This window comes from Zalophus californianus, chromosome 4 (genome assembly GCF_009762305.2).
Source record: "Zalophus californianus isolate mZalCal1 chromosome 4, mZalCal1.pri.v2, whole genome shotgun sequence".
NCBI classification, from domain to species: Eukaryota; Metazoa; Chordata; class Mammalia; order Carnivora; family Otariidae; genus Zalophus; species Zalophus californianus.
In genome coordinates, this window is record NC_045598.1 from 104,478,235 (window position 1) to 104,506,130 (window position 27,896).

The 27,896-nt window shown below is 49.8% G+C and overlaps 1 protein-coding gene, 1 long non-coding RNA gene and 1 pseudogene across 3 annotated transcripts; 2 read left to right on the top strand and 1 right to left on the bottom strand.

The window, feature by feature from the left end:
- The first annotated feature begins 1,456 nt into the window (after positions 1 to 1,456).
- Positions 1,457 to 11,081, top strand: PLEKHO1 (pleckstrin homology domain containing O1). 2 transcript variants are annotated; one of them, XM_027573812.1, is made up of 6 exons: positions 1,457 to 1,748; positions 2,321 to 2,467; positions 7,253 to 7,393; positions 8,099 to 8,203; positions 8,575 to 8,676; positions 9,795 to 11,081. In XM_027573812.1, the coding sequence occupies exons 1-6, from the start codon at positions 1,719 to 1,721 to the stop codon at positions 10,497 to 10,499; spliced, it is 1,230 nt and encodes a 409-aa protein (XP_027429613.1). In that variant the 5' UTR covers positions 1,457 to 1,718; the 3' UTR covers positions 10,500 to 11,081. The 2 variants fall into 2 exon arrangements, with proteins under 2 accessions (XP_027429613.1, XP_027429623.1); XM_027573822.1 differs by lacking the exons at positions 1,457 to 1,748; positions 2,321 to 2,467 and having other exon boundaries at positions 7,255 to 7,393; positions 8,048 to 8,203.
- A 6,865-nt stretch (positions 11,082 to 17,946) lies between these two features.
- LOC113909819 lies at positions 17,947 to 18,377 on the top strand (annotated as a pseudogene).
- Positions 18,378 to 25,365: 6,988 nt separating this feature from the next.
- Positions 25,366 to 26,363, bottom strand: LOC113909023. The gene is made up of 3 exons (XR_003515669.1): positions 26,238 to 26,363; positions 25,624 to 25,830; positions 25,366 to 25,494 (listed from the first exon to the last, which is right to left on the bottom strand). It is a non-coding gene; the product is annotated as an uncharacterized LOC113909023 (long non-coding RNA).
- Positions 26,364 to 27,896: the final 1,533 nt, after the last annotated feature.

A 27,896-nucleotide genomic window follows, 5' to 3' on the forward strand; every position in this document is an offset into this window, starting at 1 on the left:
ACCATATGCCAGGCAATGTGTCTGTTAGCTTATTATTGTTCAATAATTAGCTCTAGAGGACAATACTTGCAGATTTTCACAGGACTTCGACAGGTCATCTCCTATATCCCACTAACTTTCCTTGTTGAGGGAATTGGCAGCTCATCCCTCACCAGTTAATATGTTGAGGAACAGAGTTCTAACGAAATTCAGTGACTTGGGGCGCCTGAGTGGCTCAGTGGGTTAAGCCCCCGACTCTTTAGTTTCTGCTCAGGTCACGATCTCAGGGTTGTAAGATGGAGACCCGCCTGGGGCTCTGAGGTCAGTGCAGAGTCTGCTTGTCCCTCTCCCTCTGCTCCTATCTCTCTTAAATAAATAAATAAAATCTAAAATTAAAATTTTTTTAAAAAAGAAAGAAATTCAGTGACTTGACCAAAGGCCACAAAGTCGTGATGATGAAACTAGTACCCAAACCTGGGTTTCCTGACTCCCCACCTTAAATCTGTACTGGAAAAAAATGAAGTTACTAATATAAGTCTGTAAGCTCTGAGGCAGATCTGGTGTGGGAGGCATGAGCAGAGGTTTCCCCTAGTCAGGGCATCCTCTGGGCATGGAGCCCTTCCCTCCACTGGATTCGGATGGGATGTTTCCAGGTCAGTGCAGCAGGAAGAGATACCCAGGTAATAGGAAGTTTAAGCCTCACCTGGAGCTTATATTTAAAGCCACATGGTACTCTGGACAATGGCTTTGGAGACAGAGAAATCTACTCCTGCCAGTACTTAGCGTGTGTGTCTGCATATCCCTCGGCCATCCTGAGTCTCACTTCTCTCTATGTGCAATGGAGCTCATACGTATATCCACTTCATACTTAGGAGGCTCAAAGAAGGCCTGAGGCTTTGTAAACTGGTAGCAATATGGATTACTATGCACTCCACTCCCCCCGCGTGCCCCTACACACCAACCAGTACCCCAGTCCTCTGGGAACATAAAACTTTTCCCCAGCACCTGACCTACCCAGGCCACTATCTCTACCACCCAGGGAGTGTGAATTCCAGATGCCGGTTCTCGGTAAGGCGGGCGCCCTCCCACCTCCCGCTCTTGTTTTTGTTTTTGTGTTTGGGAGGGAGACGATCTCGATCTAGGTTATCTCGGTCTTCCTAGACCTCTCTCCATTATCCGTTCCAGCCGCCTCCGCGGGCTGTCTGGGCAGGTCCAGCGGGTCGCTGTCTCGGGCTCCACCCCCGGCTCCGGCCGCAGGTGCGAGCGTGGGTCCCTCGGACCAGCCCCGCTCCCCGTCCCCCGCCCCGGGAGCCGCTCTCCCGCTGGGTTTAGGTCTGTCTTCTTCACCCTCAGCGAGTCAGAAACAAAGGAGGGGGGTGGGGGAGCGCACCATCTCCGGCTCCGCGATTCGCCCTTTATTCTGAACTCGCAACGTCAGCGGGCCGGCGGATGGAACCGCGGGGCGCGGGCCGGGCCGCCCACAGCGCGCCGGCCCGGGGACCTGGCGGCGGGGGCGCGCGGGGGCCCGGGCCGCGTGGGCGCCGGGATGGAGGGCGCCGAGGGGCGGGGAGCGGGCGTGCGTGTGTGTGCGAGTGCGAGGGAGGCCGGCCTTTAGTGTAACCGGAGCTACAAAGAAGGGGAGAGTCCGGGAGAGGGAGGGAGGAGCGGCGGCGGCGGCGCCGGGGGCAGCTCCGCCAGCCGGCCCCTTCCCCCCGCGCCCGCGCCCGCGCCCACCCGGAATGATGAAGAAGAACAATTCCACCAAGAGGGTGAGTGCGCCCGCGCCCGCCGCCGGCCGCTCCGAGGACCCCGGCCCCGCGGCCCCGGCGCCGCCGAGGGGGGGGGCTTTTGTGTGCGGACTTGGGTCGGGGGCTTGGACTTGGCTCACTTTCCGCCGGCCCCCGGCGCCCCCTCCCCCGGGCGGCCGGCCGCCGCCTGCGTGCGCGCTGCAGCGGCCCCGAGACAATGAGAAATAAAATAAAATGCCGTTAATCCCGGCGCGGCGGGGACCGAGGCTGCGGGAGGGGGCGGGGGACCTGGCGGCCAGCCGGAGGCCACCCTCCGCCCAGGCCGGGCCCCGGCCCCTTCCTCTCGCACTTGGAGTTGTTTATGTGGGGGAAGCGGGAGGGCAGCGGTGGGGTAGAGAGTTGCCCGGAGTGAAAACCTTCCGAGGAGTGGGGAGCGAACGCGGGGCGCCCTGAGTCCAGCCTCTGGGGGGGGTGGGGGGCGGTCACGGGAAAGCCGGCGAGAGGGGAGCCGAGGGGGGTCGTGAGGGCCGGAATGAGACGAGGAGAAGGCGATAGCCACCTAACCGGAAGGTTCTGCTCTTGCCCTGGGGCAGGGGCTTCAGGATGGCAACCAGCCGTCCGCACCGCCGGAGAAGGTCGGCTGGGTCCGGAAATTCTGCGGGAAAGGGATTTTCAGGGAGATTTGGAAAAACCGTTATGTGGTGCTGAAGGGGGACCAGCTGTACATCTCTGAGAAGGAGGTAGGTGCCCTCTGCCTCCGCTGTCCCTGCTTCCTCACATTCCCCGTTTTGTCCCTCCACAGGGGACTCACCTACCTCCGCCTCCCGCTTCCCTCACCCCCACCCCATTTTGTTCCAAAAGCAAGTTCAGCAATTCGGTTGGTCTCTACCCCTGTCAGATCTGCAGAGAAAGGTCACCCTTTCTCCAGAAGACCCGAGTTAGAAATCGAAGTCGAGCGTGGCATTTTACTTAATGATTTTTCTTGACAAACACCTTTCTGACAACGACGATGACCCCCCCCCCCAAGGTGTCCCAAAAGTTCTAAGTGTCCCCTGCTGCCCCCTACCCTATCCTGGCAGCTAACTGGAGGTAGGATTTTTTTTTTTTCTTTGCCACGGCTGCTGAAAAACTCTGCTCAGCTTCTTCTTCACCCCTTCCCGTGCCCCTGCCCCCAGCCAGCGAACCTCCTTGGTCCTGTCTCTAGCAGGGGGGGCATATGCGGGTCATATCACAACTGCAGCTGCCCCAGTCACAGAAAACACATACACAACCCTGGGTCAGTCTCATATGACCTCAGGCAGAGTATCTATGAGTGGCAGTTATTTCTGTTGAAGCCAACGTTCCTAACCTGTATGCTTCCCACTCCATTAAAAGAAGCAGCAGCAGCAGCAGCAAGGAACTCATTCTCCACCCTCTTCATAACTTCCCCCAGTTGTGTCAGAAAGGAGACAAATGGAGTCAGGAACCCCTGTCCGTCCCTGGGTAGTTAAAATGAAAACCACAGTCGGCATTCAGAACCTGAGCCCAGATCACTGAACCCACACTCTTCTCCCTTTTATCTCTATTTCTTGAGATCAGTAACACCTGAGAAACTGACATTGCCTTCCCTGAGTTGGAAGTCATTCCAGTCCCCTACTTCTGAGAATGTCCACATTAGGCTAGGACACTGTCCTGTGCTCCCCTGGTTGGGTGGCCCTTCCTCCCCTAATCCTGTGCCCCCCCCCCCAGCCTAACTGGGAAGTCCACCCTGAGTTCTAACCTCTTCTGCTTTCTGCAGTAGACTATATTTAGGTAAATAAAGCCTTATATGGTATTGAAACAGACACATGCGCAGTCCTAGAGAAAGTCTTCATTTGAACAGAACATGTACCTAGGCAAGTAGGGGAGAGCTAAGCTGTGCCCAGGCCCGAGCCATCCCTCTTTTGGGTGTTTCGACCTGACTGTTTACACCAAGCTGGGAACTTGGTGATGGAGGGCAGTGGGAGAAGACTTTGACAGCAGGATTTCTTCTTAAGGGCCACCTCCACCCAATCCCAAATCCTGTAGAAGGTTTTTCCACATTTTGCTGGCTTTCCAGTTTAAAAAATAGTAATAATAAGCAAGTGTCAAAGGGTATCTCCTGTCTTCCCCGAACTTCATAATGGCAGGAAACTCTGGTGAGCAATCAGGGAGAACTTCCCACACGTCAGAGGGGAACCATGAGAACAGGGAAAGGGTAGAAGGAACAAGACATCTTTTCTTGTTTGTATTTGTCCAAAGAAAAGAGTCTGGGAGCGAAAGAGCATGCTTGCTCCCTGTTTGTGGATGAAGGAGTACAGAGACAGGGGGAAGGCTCGAATGACCTCAGCCTCCAAGGCTTGGTGTCCTCTGAGTCAGGAGCATCTGACTGGTCATGGGGCCCCCTGCTGAGAAGGGTGCAGGAGAAGTGGGGACAAGCCTACTGTTACTCCTCTTCTTTGGAGCCCGTTTCCATGCTACGGCAGGCCTGGGCTAAGGGTGAAGCTGACAGAGGACTCTGGGCTCTATTCTGTCCACTTCCCACAAGCTCCAGAGCTAATAGATTCAAGGGTTTTTTTTCAAAATACAAAGTATAATGTTTGTAATTTATGTGTTAATGCAAGAATATCCCTAACCCTCTCCCCTCGAATTTTCAACAGTCTTTTTTTGTTACCTCTCCTCATAAAGGGGGTCTCCCACCACCACCTCCATCAAAGAAATCCTTCTGTATTTGTTGTTATTAATCATTTTCCTCATTCTCAAAGGGCACCTTATGATCATGGGGCTGATGTATAGGAAGAGAAACTAGCTCTTAGGGAGATCTCCTGGTAGAGGAAATTGGGTTCAGGGCATCTTTTTTGGCAAGGGAAAATCCCTTTCAGTGGGCCCAGGGGAAAGGAAGGGCTAGCTTTGGAAGATGGGTAATTATAAATGAGACTTTGGGACGAGGGTCTCGGAGCTGTCCATCTGCCGTGGGACTGGAATCCGTTTGTCTTGTCCTTTCTCCTACCTCGGCCTAACCTCTGTCACTGTCTCCTTCCTGGAGCTCCTTGTCAGCGTGTCTGAGGCAGAATACCCCCCTCCCTTTCCTTCCCTTCTCCCTTCCCTTCCCTTCCTGAAAGGAAAACAGAACAAGTAACTCTCCTCCCCTGGCTCCGTACACACACCCAGCACTTCCCTCTCTGAGTCCTGGCGGCTGCTGATAGTCTCAAGACTGAGGAAGAAGGACAGCAGGGCTGATGCATCATCCTCCCTCCCTGCCCCACATTTCTGGGAATTGTTCTCAGATACCCCTTGCCAACACCTTCCCTGCTCCCATCCACAAGCCTCCCGGGCCTCTGGTCACTTACTAGCCTCAAGCCGGGGAGCCCTGGAAGGGGAAAGCCATGGGGGAGGCACTCCAGGCCAACACAAACAGGCAGATGTATGAGCAGCCATTGACCCCAGCGAGGCTGTGTGATGAGCCCTCCGCCTCTGTGTCAGCCCCCTGGCCCCAGCGGTGAGTCCGAAGGACAGGCAGATGCAAGACCAGAGGTGGGCCGGGGAGTGGAAGAGAGACTCACTCCCCCACCTCAAGGCTGCTGAGAACCAGGGGAATAGATGAAGTCACCTGCGTGCACACAGTTCCTAGTTCACGCTTGAGAAACAGTTCCAATCAGGGAGGGTGGGTGTCTTCCAAGGGAGATAGGAGACTACTTTTATCTGTTTGTTTAGTTTTGACAAGACAAGCACTCGCGCTCTTCCTCTCTCATCCCAGGAAAACACGCAGCTCGTTCCCAGGGTCTTCCGATCCCAGGCTCAAATGGTAGAGGGACAAAGCGCTTTCTAATCACAGGCTGCTCATCTGGGCCAGTGACTAAGTCCCTCTCCTCTCCTCTTGTAAGCCAGAACAATCCGTGAGCCACAGCTTCAGAGTCTCAGGCCTGTGGGGAACACCTTAGTGGAGAGGAGAAACAACGGAGAGATTTTTCAAGAGACCTCGGCAGAAGTATTACTGGGATTTGCTTTGTGGCACTCCACAGAGGTTGGGGTCAGAGGATGGAGAGAGAATTGTGGTCTCTGATGAGACGTTCAGCAAGAGGGTGAAGGGCCACATGCTGGCTAACGCTGCGAAGGGTAGAACCAGGGTGCAAGAGAGACACCACGAGCAGGAAGGGCTCAGTTTAGACACAAAGGAGAACTTCCAGGCAGGAAGGCACTTAGGCTCTCAAAATTGGAACCATGGAAAGAAGTAGCAGAATACAAGTCTGAAATGTCCTCCAGGGACAGTGTAAGCGCATCTTTGTCTAGGGAGAGGTGGTTGATTTAAGTGGCTCTCAGAGCCTGCAAGGGCTAGGCCGGGTTGTCTCAGTAGCTCGGAGAGCAGGAGTAGGGTAAGAACTACAGGTATATTTTTCAGCTTGTCTGAACAAACTCAACACAGGGGACTACTGTTTCTGTGGTGCTGAAGCTCCTGAAATGAAGGAGGTCGATGACTCTTTTTAGAATAATATATATTTGAGGAGGGAGTCAGGTAAGAAACCCTGGCTGGCTCAGCCAGTGGAGCGTGCGACTCTTGATCTTGGGGTTCTGAGTTCGAGCCCCGTGTTGGATGTAGAGATTACTTAAAAAAAATAATAAAACCTGGAGCACCTGCGTGGCTCCGTCGTTAAGCGTCTGCCTTTGGCTCAGGTCATGATCCCAGGGTCCTGGGATCAAGCCCCGCATCGGGCTCTCTGCTCCACGGGAAGCCTGCCTCTCCCTCTCCCACCCACCCTGCTTGTGTTCCCTCTCTCGCTGTGTCTCTCTCTGCAAATAAACAAATCTTTAAAAAATAATGATAATAATAAAACCTTTAAAAAAAAAAAAAAGCGACAGTGTAGGGAGTCAGTTAAGCGTCTGTCTTCGGCTCAGGTCATGATCCCAGGGCCCTGGGATTGAGGCCTGCATGCCTGCTTCTCCCTCTCCCTCTGCCGCTCCCTCTGCTTGTGCTCTCTCTCTCTCTAGCCAATAAAATCTTTTTTAAAAAATTAATCAATTAAAATTAAAATAAAGCAACAGTGTAAACATTTAATAAGATGGGGGAGACCAGAGGTAGCATTTGCCTGGAGACATCCCGTGATGCTGACCCTGCTTTTATCTCCTCCCTCTGGATGATCAACAGCCTCCCAGGTCTTGCTTTCTGCAGGATGATAGGATTAACCTATTAGCCACCACGTAAGCCGTGTCTTTTGAAGGACATAACAGGGGTCATAGTGAAGAGACAGATCCTGGGGCTCTGGAAACAGGAGCTTAGCCGAAGAGAGTGTGGATAAGGGGATAAGGGGTTTACATGGAAACCCACAGGAGGAGTCGGGGCTTGAGGGCTGCCCCAGGACCATGCCCACTCTCAGGCCTGTGTGGGCCTTGGGTCAGAGAGCTCTCCTACCCTGTGCTCCCTCCCCTCTCCTTAGGCTCATCCTGTTTCCCAGAACCGGCCTAAATTAACAGTCTGGGGGAAGGCATGAAGTTGTCTTCTCCTCAGCACCTCACCTCGAACCCTCCCCTAGGTAAAAGATGAGAAAAATGTTCAAGAGGTGTTTGACCTGAGTGACTATGAGAAGTGTGAAGAGCTCCGGAAATCCAAGAGCAGGAGCAAGAAAAATCATAGCAAGTTTACTCTTGCCCACTCCAAACAGCCCGGCAACACGGTAGGTTTCTCCTGCCTCCTGGGCCCCTGGAACCCAGGCCGGCTTGCATGTCGGGGGCAGAGGAGAACACCCTTGCCCTTCAGGTTCTCCCCCGACTCTGGGCCCAGAGGCCCCACACTTGCCCTCCTGACAGCTTTTGTTATATAACCTGAGACTATTGTGGCCATTGCCTTCCCTCCAGGCGAGCCAGCCTTTAAACTATCCAACCACAGAGATCAGCTCGCTCTCTCTCTCTCTCTCTCTCTCTCTCTCTCTCACACACACACAGGCACACATACATCATACATCTCTTGGAAGAAAATCACTTTCCCCGTACCCTGATAAGTTCTGAATCTAATTTCTCTTGTCTGAGGGGACTCAGGGAAGTTCCTGTCGCTTTCTGTTTACTCAAACACTAAAGATCTGTATTTTAGTACCTGTCCTTTATTAACTGTCAAACCTCCTATAATTATCTCCAGTGACATGGTAATATCCATTACCCTTCCTAGCTCTTCCTTGGTCATTTCTAAAACAACCCCTAAGCTGTGGCATCTTCTAGGACTAGAGGCTGGTTTCCTTAGGTTGTGGATGACTCTGGAAGCAGAATCTCTCTCCTTCTAGGAGCTGGGTCTAAGAGAATGAGATGATAATTCCTTATTTCTTCACCCTTCCTAGTGAGGCACCAACCCTAAAACGCTGGCTGAACCAAGAATCTTCCCCTCACAGGCTCCCAACCTGATCTTCCTGGCCGTGAGTCCAGAAGAGAAGGAATCATGGATCAATGCCCTCAACTCTGCTATCACCCGAGCCAAGAACCGTATCTTGGATGAGGTCAGGGGGGCTCATGTGGAGGGGAGGAGCACCAGGGCAGAGGCAGTACCCATGACTCATGTAAAGGGGGAGCTTTGGGGGTGGACCCCACTTAACCTGCTCCCCCCCCACCCCGAGCTATGCTTCTTTAGCCCCCTCTGAAAACCCCATTGTCCCTCCTTCTGAGTCTTTCCGCCAACTCCTCTTTCCATGCTTCGTGGTGCCTGGGGCCAGCCTTGGAGCCCCCGCACATGCAATAAAGGCCTTGCCCTTGGATTTTCTCAGAACCAGTCAATGGGGTGGGTTTATTTCCCAGTCCGGGCATGTTCGGGGGATGCTGGGTTGGTTACACTCTCTGAAGAGCGCCCATGACTCACAATGCATCTCTACAGGTCACCGTTGAGGAGGACAGCTATCTGGCGCACCCCACTCGAGACAGGGCAAAAATCCAGCACTCCCGCCGCCCCCCAACTCGGGGACACCTGATGGCCGTGGTACGTAAGATTGTAAGAAAGTAAAACTTGTTCAAGGACCAACTCCATGTGGGTCCGTCTCAGACGAGAGTGTTCAGCCCACCAGAGGCATCTGTGGTACCAAGGTCAAAGGCTCAGGAAGTCTCTTCACCCTGTCCCCCTGCCTGATTCCTCCAAATCAGAAATACTTATTTAGCACCTACTATGAGTTCAAAAGTCCTTGCCCTCAATAAATGTATCATTCTTGGTGGAAAATGAGATCTACCCACAAGGAAAGCAAACATAGAAGAGGTGAGTGCTGTGCCACGGAGTAGAAGTTAACTGCGCAGCGGTGGCATCAGGCCCTGCAGTCACTTCCAGGAGGAAGGATCAACGTGACACCCCCCACCCCCCCCCCCCGCCCCACAACACACCAAGTGCTGGTTCCTCTCACTGTCCGAGCTCTCGGTCTCTAGAGAGAGAGAGGCAGTCGGGTATAGTAGAAAGAGCACAGGCTTTGGAGTCAGACAGAACCAGGTTGTAACCTAGCTTTGCAGTTTACTCTCTCCTGACTCCCTCCCTGAGGCTGCACGTCTTCAGCAGGAAAGGGGGCAGGCACCATGCCCGCCTTGAAGGGCTGCTGTGAGGAATGAATGAATGACTGAAACAGCACCTACATCGATACACCTGAGGTGCTGAATAGTACCTCTATTGTTTTTTATTACGGTAGTGTTCTGGAAATCGCACAAGTTTTACTCTAAGGCGCACGGCTCTGAGCTCTAAAGGGCAGAGGCTGGTGAGGTGCAGGGTCCGGAGGACACAGACGGAAGAGGACAGCAGTTGCGCTGTGCCCAGCATCCTGTGTGTGTCAAACCCCATTTGGTGCTTAGAGTCCCCAAGACGGAGGAAAAAAGGCACTCTTCAGGAGGTTTATAGTAAAAGGGAGAGTATGGGACATGAGCGGGAGAAGTTACTTTAAATCACAGAACAGTCAGAGAAAAGTTCCAATCACTATCGAAGGAATAAGAAACAGTAAGAAAGTCAAAGGGCTCAGTCAGGATGGAGGAGGGAGAAGGCCAGTTTGCCTCTTTCAGACAGTCACTCCTGAACAGCCTACTGATGGCAGTTCACCCCTTCACCCCCGCCCTCTCCTTCCCTAGGCTTCCACTTCTACCTCGGACGGGATGCTGACTTTGGACCTGATCCAGGAGGAAGACCCTTCTCCGGAGGAACCAGCCTCTTGCGCCGAGAGCTTTCGCGTGGACCTGGATAAGTCTGTGGCCCATCTGGCCAGCAGCCGGCGGAGAGCAGACTCAGACCGCATCCAGCCCTCCTCAGACCGAGCCAGCGGCCTGCCCCGGGCTTGGGAAAAGCCAGACAAAGGGGCCACCTACACGCCCCAGGCCCCCAAGAAGCTGAGCCCCGCAGAGAAAGGCCGCTGTGCCTCCTTGGAGGAGATCCTGTCTCAGCGGGACGCTGCCCCGGCCTGCACCCTCCAGCTGCGGGCCGGGGACCCCCCAGGCCTCATTCCACCCCACCCGGGGCAGCTGTCCCGGATCCAGGACCTGGTCGCCAGGAAACTGGAGAAGACTCAGGAGCTGCTGACAGAGGTTCAGGGACTGGGAGATGGGAAGCGAAAGGCCAAGGACCCCCCGGGGTCCCCTCCTGATTCTGAGTCAGAGCAGCGGCTGCTGGAGACGGAGCGGCTGCTGGGAGAGGCGTCGTCGAATTGGAGCCAAGCAAAGAGGGTGCTGCAGGAAGTCAGGGAGCTGAGGGACCTGTATAGACAGATGGACCTGCAGACCCCCGACTCCCACCTCAGACCAGCCACTCAGCACAGTCAGTACCGGAAGAGCCTGATGTGAACGAGGGGGATGGCGGCTGGAACTTGGGGGGTGGGGTACACGGACTCTTATCTCCAAGTGTTGCAGGATAAAGCTTTTTTATTTACCTCAGTCAAAAAAAGGAAAAAAAAAAAAAAACCACAAACTCGTTGCTCTTGCTGCTGCCCAACCTTCCCCCTACCCCCCTTTCCTTCCTTATCTGTGGCTGTTTCTCTGGCATCTCAGTTGCCTCGGATTTGAGGAGGTGACCCCTACAGCAGTATTAAGAAGCTCTCACCTAGATGAAGAGAGGGGGGAATAAAGGCATAGTCTGGCCATTTACACACACCACCCCTCAGACACGGCAGGGAACCTTCTGCGGCTCCCAAGGACGTGCATAAGCCAAGTGTGCGGGGGAGCCTTTTTCTGTTCCATCCCATTCCAGGTTTTCAATCTGAGGGTGAGATTTCAGCTGTCCAGCTCTAACCCTGGGGATACGGAAGCCACTGCCAACTGCGCACACAGAAGTGACATCTGTCCCGGCCCTGAGTAGGATTTGTGGGATCCCACCAGACACACCAGCTTCTCACTCATACCCTCTAATGAGACCGAGCTGCCTGGCTATCTTGTTTGCCATGTGTCTTCCCTTCATTTCCCCACCTTTCCCGACACCGACTCGAAGATCCAGTGCTGGACAGTTGGAATGGTGTGGTCCTTCAGTGGGGGTGGGGGGAAGTGCAGGGGAACTAGGGGCGGCTGACCCCACAGAAGAACCGCACTAAGAACGAAACTGATTTGCAATGCAAGCTGGGCAGGATTGAGGGGAAAACCAAACGTGTGGCCAGGTTCCTCTTTTGGCCAAGCTGGGTTTCCTGTAGCCTCTCCCTCTCCTTCCTCAAACCTCTCTCCCAACACTCATCAGGCCCCGACTTCAGCAAAACATTTCTGTGCTCACGCCACCACCCTCCTGGCCAGGCCCCCCCTGCATTCTTGTCAACGGTGGATTTCACACACTCATTCTGTTTTGTTTGCTTCTTCCCTCTGAAGTTCCTAAGATCAGATTAGCAACAGTGACAGGGGCCAGAGAAGGGTTGTGAAGGCAAGAGCTGAGTGGGTTTTGACAGGAAGGGGACAGAGAGCCTCACGAATCAACTAAAGGGGTTAGAAGCCACTTGGAAGTATATGCACCCCTTGCTAGCCCCTTGACCCTCTTCCCTAGGTTCTCCTCTTGCTTCCAAGAGTCAAGACCTAGCGCTCCTCTTGGGGGTGAAAGGGGAGAACGTGGGGACAGATGGCCTGTTGGTGCTGGCGGTGAGGCTGCCCCAATGTGACATTCAGGAAGATGCGGAAGGAGGGAGAAAAGGAAAATCCCCTGGGGGAAGCGCAGACCCTTCAATTCCCAATCTTCTGCTCTGATGTTACTTACGCATCCCAAGTAAGCCCGATGGGGGATGTCTCCAAGTTAAACAGTCTCTATGGAAGAGAGGTTCTTGCACCATGCGATCCTGAAGGGTTTTCCCCAGGTCTGGCCTGTAGTTCTTTAAACAAGTCTCTTCCCCGAGGAGTATGTATCCTACTTGAGTGAGGGAGAGAACACCAGAGCGCCACCTAAATGTCCTGCCCAGGGTCTCCTGAGGTAGCAGGTGAGGAAATCTGGGTCTGCAGACTTGCCATGCTCCCAACAGGCCTCGCTCTACTAAACTCACATGCTCGGTAGACCCCCTTGTTGTCCAATCATGAAAATCAAGGTTAAACTATTTCCTTGTAGAAGTGTCCACCTTCGTATTAATTTTATTTTACCAGCACTTTCCCTCTTCTTTTTCTTCCTGGTTGCTCCCACATAATGAAGAAAAAGACAAAAGCCGGAAGAACGTGTCTGTCCCAAGGTGCCAATTCCCTGTGGCTGCCAGGGGAGCTGGAGGACACAGGGAGGCCCTGGGAGGAGAATGACAGGTGAGGGGAGCAGAAAAGAAAGATGGGGGGCTTCTGGGGGGGGGCGGGGACTAAGGCCCAGGCCCCAGAACCAGGCCGCAGGGGAGCGAAAGGAGCCCAGCTTGGGAACCAGACAGATCTGGGTTCAGATTCTGACTTTTTCCTTATGAGGCCCCCGGGCAAGGCACCAGCTTTCTGACTGCCCCGTTTGCTCATCTGCAACATGGAGCGTTCCTGTTGGGCGGCCGGGTGGGCAAAGGGGCCGGAGGGAAATGCCTGCCGCGGACACTGAGCAAATGCCTGCGGCGGCTGTGCCCACGACAACGCCACGCTGGCCTGGGGACAGCGAGGGCTCTAGGGGACCTCGGGCCCGCGGTTGATCGCTGCCACTTTGTTGTAGTGCGGGAGCGGACTGAGGCCGCCTGCCCCACGCAGTGCCCGCGCCCTTTCTTCAAGGACACGCAGCGCCAGGGACGGGGCTACGGCTGGAGATGGGGGGCGTGGGGGGCGGGGCGCCAGATCGCCTGTCCTCCGGAGCCGCGGGGGTCAGCACCAAGCCAGCCTTGCCCCTGGGACCCTGAAGGTGGGCGGACGGGAGGACGAGAGCACCGGGAGCCCAGCTTCCCCTCGCCCAGACCTCTCTCCCCGCATTCTACCAGCCCAGTTTCTTCACCTGCCATATTGCCTCCACTCCCTCCCAGTTGCTGGGTTCTGGGAAGTGGGTAGATTGGGCAGGGGGTCTGTGAGCCCACTCGCTTATCACACAGTTGCCAGCGGACCTGCTTCAGGATGTGTATTTTTTCTTCCTTGCCTTCCCTCTCCCATCAATTGGGCTATATTTCTTTCTTACACAAAGGAACTGGAAAAGGGAGAATCTTTTGGGAGGCCCTAGGATGGGGAGATGGGGAAATCCAGGACGCAGAGTTGAAACGAGGTAAGGAGTGGAGAGAGGTGAAGAACTAAATGCCATTTCACATTTCAGTGGCCTTTTCCTCAACTTTGCCTGTTCCCCCGCCCTCGCTTGTGAAGTAGCCGTCTGGGAGACAGGAGGAAAATGTCTGCGGTGTTGACCTGCAGAGCTCATGGGTTCCTGTGCATGCGATTTCGCAGAGCTGTAGGCTGTTCAGGGCGAGAAGAAAAGTGGAGAACCCCGCAAGTTTCTCTAACTCCTGCTCCGGCCTTCGGAGAGCATGCCCTGCTGAGCCTGGAACTCTGACCCTAGCTCCCAGTCCCTCTGTCACCGGTATATTCCACCAAAACCATCCCCCCAAAATCTCTCCCTTTTCTACACCTCACAGGCAAGCAGGGGACCCAGCCCCATTCCACGGCCCTCCCTCGAAGCTCGAAGCTCGGAGCTCGGCTCCAGCCCCCTCCCCTTCTCACTCCCAGCCCCTGCTCGGTACAGTTCTCTTCCTCCTTTCTTCCAAGCTCCCAGTCTCCCAAGCACAGCAGCCAATCCCCAGCCCGCTCTGGAGCCACACCATATAAGGAGAGGTTGGAAAGAAACCCGAGTAAACGCGGGAGCAAATACAACACACACACACACACACACACACACACACACACACACACACACACTCCAGCACACTCGCGCATCCAAGAGTTTGAGCGCCTTTCTGCACGTGACCCTGTGTCTCTCCGTCTGTGTGTATGACACCAGTCTCCCCGGTCCCTGTCCCTGGCTCACCCCACCCACAGAACCAGGAACCTGTTTGCTATTCCCCGCCTTTATTCACGCCCCCTGAGACCATCACTCCAACCAGTTGCCTCTGACCTAGATTTTCTGCACTAATCACGAGCCTAACGAGATCTAACAAACACCCAGCTTAGCACAGCTGAGACCCTTGAGGTCAATTAGTACAACCCAGCTCAGCTCAGGAAATGAGAGATGGAGCCAGAAACTCTTGTACATGCCTCACCCCAGCCCCAGCCCAGCCCCAGCCCCAGCCCAACCCCGCCCTGGAAGCAGGCAAGGGGAGAATACAAAAATTAGCAGACCCAGTTTAAAAATAGGATCTTGGAGAGTTAACAAATGTGCGGAAAACGGCGTTAAGGTTGGAAAGAATACAGATTCCCAGCTCCTCCTAAGTTATCAGGAGGGTAGAGGTTGGTGCAGTGATGGGAACGAGGCACATAAGGCAGTTTTCCCTTTCTTGGGGGACAATTACGGAGAAGAGTAACTCCTAAAAGAGTGGGTAGCACTAGAATCTTGATCTGCACCCCAGTCTCCAACTCTTAATCCCTCTTCCTCTTTGCTTCCTGCTTTGGACAAGTTGGGGTGGTCTCCCCTGTCTTTCCAGCTGGTTTGGAATAACTCTGAAATCACCTCCTTCTTTCAGAAATGCTAGATTCAGCCTCACTCTTGCTTTCCCTTCTTCCAGATATTAAAACAGTGAGAGCGAAGAGCCCCCTTCTTCCCGAGAAACACAGAAAAGTGTAAAATAAAGGTGATCAGGTTTGGGTTAACCAAGTATTGTGATGACGCCCAATTACTGTCTTCTAGATGAAGGCTGAGAAGAACAGCCAGGAGGGGTAGAATCGAGTTCCTCGTGCAGCTTTCCCACCTGGCAGGAAAGCGGCACAACAGAAAGGAGACGGAGCAGGGCAACGTGGTCCTCAGTTTCCCGGGTTCCTTTCTGTAGGTGGCAAAGCAGGGCAGTAGAACGCTTCCCTGCCCTCCGTCCTCTGCGTGCAGGCAAGCTCTCCTAACCTCATCCCTAGCACTAGGGGCTCTACTGAGGTGGGAAGGGAAGGAGAAGCCTAGCGAAGTGCTCTCTGCCCGAGTGGAGAGGAGGACGCAGAGCCACCGCCGGAACAGAAGGTTTCTCCCCCGCCCCGCCCAGCTCTGGCTGCAATGAGCTGCACTCCGCTCGCACCCTTCCCCATCCACAGTCCAAACTTACACAGCAACCAGGAACCGGGTGGGCAGGACAATTCACGGAAGCATCATGTCTATATGTAGATGACTCCCAAATTCACTTTCCAGGCCCCAGCCCGCCTCGGAGATCAAGGCACACACAGCCACGTGCCCATTTGACATCTCTACTTCAGTGCCTAACAGGCGGCTTGAACTTAAATAAGTGTGGAAAATCCTTAAATAATGGTCCTTGCCGAACCAGCCTCCTTCCATGCTCTTTTGCAATGTGAGTTTACTGGTCCTCTGCTCGAGAGGCGTTGCTCTTTCTCCAACTGCCACTTGAATCTGGGTTTGCCTTGTAACTTGCTTTGAGCAACAGAACGTGCCATTGTGTAGGTTCCAGAGTTTAGGCCCTAAAAGGTCTTGCAGTTCCCTCACTGCATGTAAGAAGCCTGGGCTTCTTAAAATTCAGTTGCATAAAAGAAGCTTGGACGAGCATTCTTGAAGATGTGAGACCACGTGGGGAAGAGGTCCTGAAACCACATAGAATCATCCCGACATCCAAGCCTCCACACAAACATGGCGAAACACAGCACACCACGCAAGACCTGAAGACCAAACTGTCCGATCAACCCACAGAATTGTGAGAAATGAATAAATCGTTGTTGTCTTAAGCCACTAAGTTTGGGGGTGATTTGCAATTCAGCAGTAGATACTGAAGCAGAAATTGGTACGTGGAAGTGGAAGATGGCCATAATTAAAACCTAAAAAAACACATGCATTAGCACTGGGCCCAGGGAGCAGACAGAGGCAAAAAGGGCAGGCAGCAAGAAGACTATTAGTACAGCTGGCTGAGCAGGGAGGAAATTGCTATTGGATGCTTAGAGGAAAGGGTCGTCTTTGCTATATAGCAGTGGAATAATTTATGAAACCTGTGGTACTTGGAAAATAGAAAATGAATGTAATAAACTTGTTGGAGGTGGCTAAGGAGATTTCCAAGCAGAATGCTAACAATACCAATATGGAATCCTTTTGCAAGCAAAAGTTGAGGGAGAAATAATAAAGAGAATGGAACAGTCTCCAGCTAGAAGAAAGTGGAGAAATTGAGACCCCTGAGCACTGTTGGTAACAATGTAAAATGGTGCATCCACTATGGAAAACAATATGGTGGTTCCTCCAAAAAAATAAAAACAGAATTACCACATGATCCAGCAATCCCACTCCTAGCATATCCCCAAAATAATTGAAAGCAAGATCTTGAAGACATATCCGCTCACCCATGTCCATAGCAGCATTAGTCACAATGGGCCAGAGACGGAAGTAATTCAGGTGTTCATCAAAGGATGAATGGATAAACAAAATGTGCTATATATACATATAATGAAATAGTATTCAGCCTTAAAAAGGAAGGAAATCTGTCATATACTACAACGTGAATGAACCTTGAGGACATTTTATTTTATTTTTTAAGCAGGCTCCATGCCCGGTGTGGAGCCCAACGCAAGAACCTTGAGGATATTTTACTAAGTGAACTAAGCCAGACACACACACAAAAAACAAATACTGTATGATTCCACTTACATGAGGTATCTAAAGTAGTCAGATTCATAGAAACAAAAAGTAGAATGGTGGTTTCCAGGGGCTGGGGGGCGGGCAGGGGGAAACGGGGAGTTGTTGTTTCATGGGTACAGAGTTTCCGTATGGCAAGATGAGAAAGTTCTAGAGCTGGGCTGCCCAACATCGTGGATATGCTTAACACTACTGAATTGCACACTTAAAAATCGGTAAGATGATAAGTTTTATTATAGGTCTTTAAACCACAGTTAAATATAAAATGTTTTAAAGACACTTAAAAAAATGTCATGATCCCTTGCCCAGTTCCTACATCTGAAATTGTTTTCAGACCTGAAATCTACTGAATGAAAATGTGGATGAGTCCCCAGGAAGAAGGACCCTACTGCAAGTATATATTGTAATAATTCCACCAGTCCTTCTGGCAAAGGGCCTGAACAGCCATTTGCTTGGGCAACTGTGAACCAGAGGAGGGGGGAGTATCCAGTATGACATAGGGTCTGAAATGATCCTGATATTCAGAGACCTGAAATTGTCATTGTGGACATGGACTGCTTGGTGGACTAGACTGATGGACTCCTGACCCATCAAAATGGAGTCCTGGCTGAAATCCATCGCAAGATGCTCCACGGGTCCATGGCCCCACCTGGTGGTCATTGCCCCGTTCCTATATGTGTAACTGGAACTGATTTTGGCTGTTGGGAAAGTCGCTATGTTGGGTCATTGGTGTATGCGATAAGAGCTATCACAGTGGGGAAGCTTCTGAAATTGTGCCTCTCTCCCCATTCTCACACCTCTAAGGCAATGTGGTAAATAAAAAACAATATCCCAAAACAAACTGGTGGTTGCCAGAGAGAAGGAGAGTTAGAGGGGTGGGCAAAAAGCGTGAAGGGGTGTGTTTGGGGGGGGTTGGTATGGGCTTCCAATTATGGGATAAGTCATGGGGGTGAAAAGTACAGCGCAGGGAATTTAGTCAATGCTATTGTAACAGTGTTGTATGGTGACTGACGGCAGCTACCCTTGTGGTGAGCACAGCGTACATACAGAGTTGTCCCATCACTATGTTGTATACTAAAACTCATGTAACATTGTGTCAACTACACTTCAATTTAAAATATGAGCTCCACCATGGCCCCCAAAGGTGGCTCCAAGCAGCAATCTGAGGAGGATCTGCTCCTGCAGGATTTCAGCTGCAACCTCTCAGCCAAGTCCTCCACGCTCTTCCTCAAGAACGACTTCATCATGTCCACCATCCCCATCTAGTAGCACAGAAGAGGGAGGATGCTGTTGCCAAAGAAGCGACTTGAAAACTTTCTGAAGCTGATAACAGAAAGATGTCTCGAAAGGAAAAAGATGAAAGAATCTTGTGGAAGAAGAGGGAAGTTGCTGACTCTGAAGCCACAACACTTTCCATCTTCTATAACAACACCCTATTTCTGGTCTTGGTCATTGTTGCTTCCTTCTTTATATTGACGAACTTCAACCCCACAGTGAACTATATTTTGTCCGTAAGTGTTTCATCAGGCCTCCTCGTCCTCCTGTCTACTGGCTCCAAGTAGACCGTGCCGGCTTTGCATCTATGCGTGGCCCGTGGAATATGGAAAAGTAGCAGGGTGATCAGGGTGAGAGACGCACAAGACGTTTTTATAGTCTGCAGTGGAGGGTTTGAAAAACTCAACAAAGTGTAATTCAATATTTGCTTATTGGCTCTTTTTTGACAGATTGTTGAAATTAAATGAATTGAAAGGGGAAAAATAAATTTAAAAATTATATATATGTATATCCCATTTTGGAAGGAAGACAGAAATCAGCACCACCCTTAAGGATCTCAAGGGATAGTGGTCTCTATCATAACTCTGTTTAATTCTCCACTCCGGTTCCTACAGAAAATAGATGGATCCTGGAGAATGACGGTAGACTACAGTGAGCTCAATTCAAGCCCTGATTGCGGCCACCACACTGGATGTGGTCTCATTGCTACAGCAGATAAATATGACTTCAAATACATGACATGTGGCCATCGATGTAACATACACATTCTTCTGTATCCCAATCAGGAAAGAGGATCAGAAGCAGCATTCACATGGACTGAGCAACATTCATTAGGCTTTTCCCCCAGGCTATAACAACTCTCCCAATCTCTGTCGTGATACATTCAGAAAAGATCTAGACCATGCGGACATCCCGGAGAACACCACATTGATCCACCGCATCAGTGGCATTGTGCTGATTGGAGAGAAGGAACAAGAAGGCCCCTGGAAGTCTTGGTAAGACACACTCACTCAAGAGGGTGTGATATAAACTCTATGAAGATTCTAGGGACCTCCCCCGCAATAGTTTGGGGGATCCAGAGGTCAGAGGCATGCTAGGACATCTCCTATAAAGAAAAGACAAACTGCGGCATATTGCATCCACAAAGGAAGCACAATACCTCATGGACCTCTTTGTTCTGGAGACAATACGTTGGATACCTAGGAGTACTGCTCTAGCCCATATCCTGGGTGACACGCAAGGTGGTGGCTTTGAGTGGGGACTGAGACAGGGATATTGAGCCTGCCCAGCAAAACGAGATGGAATGCTACTAAACACATGGGGCAGGAATATGTATGGAACTCGGGTGATCCCCATGGGCACCTCTTGGCACTCCGTTGCCTGACTGTGATGTGAATGGCAAGCCCAGCACAGCCAGTGAAGGGTGAGGTTATTGGGGTCTCAGACCGCCTCAAGAATAAGGGCTTGGGTTTCTCCACCAGGCAAGCCATCAAGGCCAGCAGAGATGAGAGTGGGAATAATCTCTGGCAGAGAGGGACAGTGGAATTTGGAGTGGATAATGGAGCAGGGAGACAGTCATTTATCAGTTGCAGCCCCAAGACCAGCTGCAGCAATAGCCTGTGGTTAATCCACAGACCATCCTTTCCTAAGTCCCTTTAGGAAGAGAGCTCACTAGGACTCTGGAAGGGCTACCCGCCCCCCCACCATGTGTCCGGGGGATGGGTCCACATGATACAAGGGATGGACTTTGGTAGCCATGGCGGTGACCCGCTTGGATCTGTCCTCAGGCGAGAGCTTGCTGATCAGCTGTAAGAAATGCAGTCAGCTGTCAGCCTCCAGCTGGTAGAAACTTCAGGATCTGTCTCAGTTTTTAAGCCGGGGCAAACTCCTCCCAGGCAGCCCCCCACCAATGACTGAGAGCAACATGAGGGGTCACTAGGGCCCGGACATTTCTGCCCAATGGAACCTCCCCTCCCAAGACACCTTTGCCCTGAGGTTCCCCAACGGGTTGCCCAAGATTTTACCTGCATTTCAGACCGAGGCTCTCCCTGACCAGTCCTGCTTCCTCTCCCCTTTCTTTTCATAGACATACCCCACCTCTGATACCTCTTACACTCCCCACTCCTTGGCATCTGCTTCCCAGAGGACCCAACACACCTTTCTTCCTCGTGTCCTCCCCAGCGCCACCGTCTAATCCACCTGCAAGGCGTCTGGCTCTACTTCAAAAGCACATAGCTAGTATCCGACCATTTCTCTATCTGTCCTCTGCCAGGCCCTCACCTGAATAACTGCATGGTCTCCTGATGACCTCTCTCTCTGCTTCAGCTCTTCCCCAGGCCGCAGCTGGAATGTCTTCTTAAAGCAATTCATGTAACTTGCCTACTTAAAATCGACTTAGCTTCACATCACTCTTAAAATAAAAATCCCAACTCCTTTTCCTGGAAAATAAGGCCCTTCATCATCTGACCCGTGCATATGTCCCACCTTATGTTCTCCCAATCCAGCCACAAAGACCTACCTCCTATTCTTCGAACACACCGACCTCCTTCCCACCTCAGGCGCTTTGCCCTTGCTATTCTCCCACCTAAAAAACACTCTAGTTCTCTGCCTTAAAATCTTTATTCAAATGTCAGCTCCTCTGATAGCTCTTTCCTGGTCACTCTGTCTCTTCCAGTGGAAGCGCGCCCTGCCATATCACTCTTTGCTTCCAACAGTGACCACAGCCTGATCATTTGCCACTTTTGCCTTCTCATTCTCTCTCTCCCTGAGTAGAATATGGGCCCCACAGGGGCAGGGCCTTGACTCTTCACTCTTATCTCCCTAGCACTCTGCAGACAGTATAGAAACACAACAATTATTTGTGTAATGAATGATGGAATGAAGTCTTGCCTGTCTCACTCACGCCTCTGCTACATTCATCCCCACCATTTACGTCCACTGTGGTCACATTAATATATCTTGATGGCCCATCACAGTTTTTAAGTAGCGTATTCTTTTACACACATTAAGAATTAACTCTGTAAGGAAAATAGAACAGGGGTGACCCCCAAATTAAGGGGGAAAAAAATCCCTGAGGCTGACAGAAGTAACCAAGCTAGAAAGTGCCAAAATCTAAATCTAAAATCAGGTTTTGGGAAATGCAATGATGTCTGACCCCAGTGACACAGGTGGACAAAGTTCACAGGTGAAAGGCACAGTGCTCACAAGGTTGCCCTCACTTCAGTCACCAGAGACAAGTTTGGGGATCCCACTACCTACTCAAGATAATTTGCTAGAACTACTCACAGAACCCAGGAAAGCACTGTACTTACAATTAAAGGTGGGTTTTTTTAAAGATTTTATTTGTTTAATTGAGAGAGAGCATGAGTGGGGGGAGGGTCAGAAGGAGAAGGAGAGGAAGAAGCAGTGGAGCCCCACTAAGCGTACAGCCCAACATGGGGCTCGATCCCAGGACCCCAGCCAGGATCATGACCTGAGCCAAAGGCAGACGCTTAACTGACTGAGCCACCCAGGCGCCCCACAGTAAAAGTTTTATTATAACGAAAGGATACAAATCAGAACCAGCCAAAAGAAGAGACAGATGGGGTGAAATCTGCGGTGGGGGGGGCAACACAAAGCTTCTCGTCATCTCCTGTGGAGTCCTGGATGGCATTACCTCCTCCTGGTTACAATGTGTGACAATCCTCGAGTGTTGCCAACCAGTGACCCTTATCCACCAAGTCCTTGGAGTCCGGGAGCTTTTACTAGGGCTCAATCACACACTGCCCACACTTTTGACCCATAATCTTCAGCTCCTCTGGAGGCTGGAACTGATACAGCGTGTTCCAAAGCTGTCACAAATCACACCGTTAGACTGTCCAGTCGCCAGCCCCAGCCTCAGAGCAAAGACATCCCTATGAAGTGGGACATTCTAGATGCCTAGAGATCGCCTCCTGGGAGCAGAGGGCAAAAGTCATAGCTCTGCTTCAACTCTTCCCTTTACTTCGCGTAAAGTTAATTTTTCACTATATAGAGGAGTTTTGCTCCTCTTCTTTTTTTTTTTTTTAATTCCAAATCTAGCGCTCCGAAGGCACTGCTCTGTCTAATCTTTGATCTCTAAGGTCGTTGCCCCATCCGTCCTCTCTTAGAATCTGCTCCAGGTCACCTTTGCCCTGGAGAACCAAGAAGGATGAGCAGACCAACAACCAATTATGGCCCCAAAATAGCACGAGGACTTCTGTAAGCAAAGTCTTCATTATCAAGCAAGAAATATGCTGTTTACAAAGGAAATTATTACAAATTCTCTTTTTTTCACATGATGTTGTGGTATCTGTTAGCAAGGAAAAGACCAAAACAAGGCTGGGCAGTGACATCAAAGTAACAGAATACCGGAATCCACTTGACATCCTCTGCTGATACACAACACTGCAGCTTGTAATCCCCTGCGGGTCGGTATGCCAAGAAAATGCCAGTTACTTACTGGAATGTAAAATTCAGATAATTTTCACTGATGGGGGGCAGGGGTGTGCGCGTTACACACACACGGGTATGTGTGTATGTGACTTCCTTCTCCCACTTTTTACAAAAGTCAATTGTGATTATTACCTTTTGAGGAAAAGTTGTCACCATGCTGTCATTAAAAACCACTTATTAAATCTCCAAATTGCAAAGTATGTTATATCTTTGACTGTAACTGTTTATTTACTTTTCTTGCAACTAGATGCTGACCAGTTTACCAAGGTACTCAATAAATGTTTTGTAATGAATGTCTACACAAGGTTATCTAATTTGAATTTTAGCAAAAGTTACAAATGTACAATAAAAGCATAATAAAAAGCCTAATAACATTAATGAAAGTATAAAAAGGGCACTGAAGTTGTTGACCAAAGAGTCAAGTTCCCATTCTGGCTCTGCTCCTTACTTGGGCAGGTCCCAATTCCTAAATCTATTTCCTCATCTGCAAAGTGGAATTACTCCTATTTGCTCTGCTTACCTCATAGGGTTATGGTAAGAGAGAGCTCATGCTCTCTCTCTCTGACAAATAAATAGAATCTTTTTTTAAATTATTTTAAAAGTGACATGCATTCTATTAGGATGTAAAATATGACTGGGGAAAACAGACACGAGAATCGCAAGCCTAGGCAGACTGAGAGCAGGGCTGTCATCTCTCACCTCATCAGTCCTGTAAGTTGTCTAGAGGAGACCTATCCCTGATCTCTGCTGTTTATTATTTCTGTGTCTTCTCTGAGTCTCAGTTTCTTTACATCAATCTCTCTGAGCCTGTTGTACCACCAACTACCTGGGAATCAAATATGCCTTACTTACCCTGGATGGTTTGCTGGGAGGCTTATACGAGACCACTGTTGCTAAGGTCTCTTTGCCAACCACAGAGTGATATACAATTTGGTAATATTTTCCTAAAGGTGATAGGTAAGAAATTTGGTAATATTTTCCAAAAGGTGATGAACTTTCAGGAATTGTTTAAATAAAGCACACAGGCTGAGGGTATAAGAGGCTTACCTTGGCCACTGGCAAGCACATCTCAGGAAAGAATAGATTATGCTTCACTGTCTTGGATTGGATCACATATTGCCTTATACAAATTCCATTCTGTGAAGGCCTTGGAAAAAGTGAAATAGGCCCATTCATATCCATTGGCTTCTTCAACCTTCTCAGTACTTGTGCCAACCAGGACTTATGCCCATTTTACTGATAGGGGAACTGAAGCGGGAGACTCTCTCAAAATCATGCAACTGAAAAATGGGTACATCTGGGATGAACTCTTCCAACAGCAGTGGGAGAGGGCAAATGGGCTTAGGTGAAAGGGCGTGGCTTTACACAGATGGCCCATTTCTCGTTCTCCCCTGACATAACTTTCTATTCAAGCCATCAAACCTATTTTCTGTCTTTTACAAATCCTTCATGTTTCTCACTCTGGCGAGGGTGCCCAGGGAAACAACTACGATAGCAGGCAGATTTAGATGCAATAGCCACCTGGGTGGCTCAGTCCTTAAGCATCTGCCTTCGGCTCAGGTCATGATCCCAGGGTCCTGGGATCGAGCTCCGCATCAGGCTCCTTGCTCAGCGGGGAGCTTGCTTCTCCCTCTCCCTCTGCTGCTCCTCCTGCTTGTGCTCCCTCGCTCTCTCTGTCAAATAAATAAATAAAATCTTTCAAAAAAAATAGAATGCAATAGGGTGACAGCTATGGAGGGGCAAGAAGGCATCTCTATGGAGGGGAATGTGGTCGGTGTTCACACCTCTTCCCCTGAAAGATCTCTAATTGCTGACGAAGTGGGTACTGCCTGTTAGAAATGCCCAGCTCTCAAGTCACATTCCAATTCTACACACAGACTCGAAGGTCTGCATAAACACCCACTGCTCTCCCACCTCTGCCCTCATAAATATGTCACCTTCAGGCTGAGGCAAGTCAAGAACAGCTAGCTCCTCAGTCACAAAAATGCTAGGGGTCCCTGTTCATGTGTAAACCTCTTTTCACCACCTAGAATTCTTCCTTCATTTATTCATGTGTCTGCTCTTATTTATAATCTAACTCAAATGTCAAAAACTGGAAACAGCCCTGAAGTCCATCAGTTTGCAAACCAATATAGATAATGATAACACATTAATTCAATGGACCATTAAGCAATCATTAAAAAGAATAAAGTAGATGTGGCAAAACTGCCAAAAGACAATGTTTCAGTGAATTAGTAAAGGGAAGAGCAGGGTGCATAGTGTGTTCCCCGTTTTATAAAAAGAGAGATATTAAACATTTTAATATTTATTTTAATACAAATAAATATTATTTTTGCAAAAATATTAAAAAGAACAGGCATTCCTCTTTTTATTGTGCTTTGCAAATATTGCCTTTTTTTTACAAATCAAAGGTCTGCAGCAACCCTGCATCGAGCAAGTTTAGGGGCACCATTTTTCCAACAGCACTTGCTCACCTTATGTCTCTATCACATTTTGGTAATCCTCATGATATTTCAAACTTTTTCATTATTATTGTATTAGTTATGGTGATCTGTAATCAGTGATTACAACTTGCTGAAAGCTCACATGATAGCATTTTTAGCAATGAAGTATTTTTAAATTAAAGCATGTACAATTTTTGAGACACAGTGTTATTGCACATTTAATAGAGTACAGTATAGTATAAACATGACTTTTAGATGCACTGGGAAACCAAAAAATTCATTTGACTCACTTTATTGCAGTGATCTGGAACTGAACCCACAATATTTCTGAGGTATGCCTGTGTTAGAGTAGGCAGTTAGTTAGGTTCTGACAGGATACCTGGAGGTCAACAATGAGGAAGTCATGGGCAGATACTGGGAAGGTCAGAGGCCTGTCCCCACAGCACTCCACAAGAAGCCGGATCAAACCAGATAGGCCCAAAATGGCCAATGCCATCACAGGAAACTCCTGACCAAATTAAGAAAAAAAAAACTGGGAAACCCTGCCTCCCACCCCAAGTAGTAAATAGTCAAACCCCTAGTTAACAACTGTCAATAAAAGATAGAAACCCACCCCCAGGGCACACAGCTCTCATACCTCCAGAGCTCACTTTTCACTTTCACAAACTTTTCTGCTTGTGTTATTCATCCAGGTTTATGTGTCTGTTCTTGAATTCATTCTCGTGACAAGACCAAGAATCTTCGGCGACTCCTTCTGGTCTGGCTGGATCAAGGCACCAGGGCCCAGGGTCTCCCCAGTTCACCCAGCAATACCTATATAAGTTTACACTGGCACAAAAAATTTCTAGAAGAGTACATAAGAACTATTAACACTGGTTGACTTTGGTTAAGGAGACATATTTTCATTGTATATCTTTAGTACTGTTTGAATTTTACCATAGCATATATTACTCTTTCAATTAAAAAAACCTAAAAAAAATGAATTCAAAATATTTTCCCCCTCAAAAGCTTTCCTTGTCCATCCTACTTCTTAAATATCTCCTAAATCTGATTACCTCCCTCCCTCACCCACCTCCGTCCCAGACCAACTGCCAGGGGTTGACTGTACTTTGCTCCTGTAGACAAAAATCTAAAGGAGGTAGATTTTTTTTTTTTTATGTACATAATTGTTTTAAAAGAATAGCACTTTTAAAATAGCACTAAATATCCAGAATGTTTAGTTTAATTGAAAGTTATTGAAAGGCACATTACCAGTCACACCCATTTGCAGGGCAAATCTTGAATTACAGAGTTGTCTGAAGGTCAATTTTGGGATGTTTGCCCTGAGGCCCAAAAGCGCTGTTCCCGGTTCTGCCCCTACATGGTTCAGACCATCAGTTCCCCTCACTTCAACCTGCTGGAACAGGGTTGTAATTAGTCTCATCGATTCATTGTTTCTCTTCCTCCCTTTTTCATAAGTCATCCCCACACTGCAATCCAAACATTCTAAAATTTAAATGATACTAATATTCCCCATTGCCCTTGAGGTAAAATCTACATTTTTTTAAACTTTTTTGTTTTATTTCTCTTTATTTGTTTTCTAAAATCTACTTTCTGACGGGACCCTCCAGATCTGGATTCTTCAGCCTCAGCCTCAGCCTCCCCCTCCCCGCCCCCCTCACTACATGCCTCAGGGCCTGCCCCCTGCTCTAAACTCCAGCCCTGCTGCAGAGGCACTGAACTTCCGGCTCCCTGAGCCAGCAGTGTGCTCCCTCTGGCCTCTAACTCTCTGTATCTGATGTTTGCTCTTTGGGGACCCCCCACCCCCACCCACCAACTTGACTGCAGAGCAGTAACCACAGGCTTTCCTCTCTGATGACTACCCTTCTGCTGTAGGAACAAGCATCCTTTCTATTAAAAGTGATACATCTCCTCTTATTTAAGTGGCAGATGGTTCTGATTGTTACTTTTGCTTTCGGCAATCCTCTACAAAGGGAAAGGAAACCTATATGGCATAGAGGGCGAGAAGAAATCAAATATTAAGGCCAAGAACTAACTCCTAACAGCCAAGCAGGAGTTATCGGGTGGGGGGACAACTCAAGTTCTTTACATCCAGACTTGTACAAGGGACCCTCCTGTCATAGACCCAAAGGTCTAGCAATCTAGGTTCATCCCCAAAGGTATGCTAGCCTTTCCAAGCTTACTCAGAAATCCGTGAAGCACCTGGACTGCACTCCTTCTCCCACCCCTGACCTCCCAACCCAGCCCTGCTTTCACTTTGATCTTTGCCAGGGGAATTTCGTGGGCGCCTGTGCACCAACAGAGAGCACCTTTAAAGGCTTTGGCCTTGGACTGAAGGATGTAAATTTCTTCGTGTATGTCCCCCAACAACACAGAACAGAGACCAGATTTTTCGGGTTCTTTTCTAATGTCCTCACCATACCCAATTCCTCAAAATCTGTCATATACATCCAGACAACTACAGTTAACAATTGCACTCTCCCCATATTTGATGGCAACTGATTATTCAATTTACACTTAATTATATATTGTCTTGAGTTGCTCTCTAACAGCTATAGAGCAGTTTCAACAATAGGTGAATGGAAAAATACCAAGCTGGAAGTAGAAAGATTTAGCTTCCAGAAAGTCGAGTCTGCCACTAATTCTCAGTGTAGTCTTGAGCAAATCACCCTTCCAGGCCTCAGTGCTCCCTGCAGAATAAGCGTGGAGTACTGATCTCTAAGGATCTTCCAGGCTACGGGTCTCTGACTCTGAGTTCCTCAAAGTTAGGAGCACAGGCCGCATCCTTTCTCGAGACACATAATGAGAGCTCTATTAAGACTTGAATGAAAGACATCGATGAAGAGGTTGCCTGGCCCCAGCCCTTCTGGACCAAACCAACATGCCACAGATCACTGTGTCTTCCTTGAA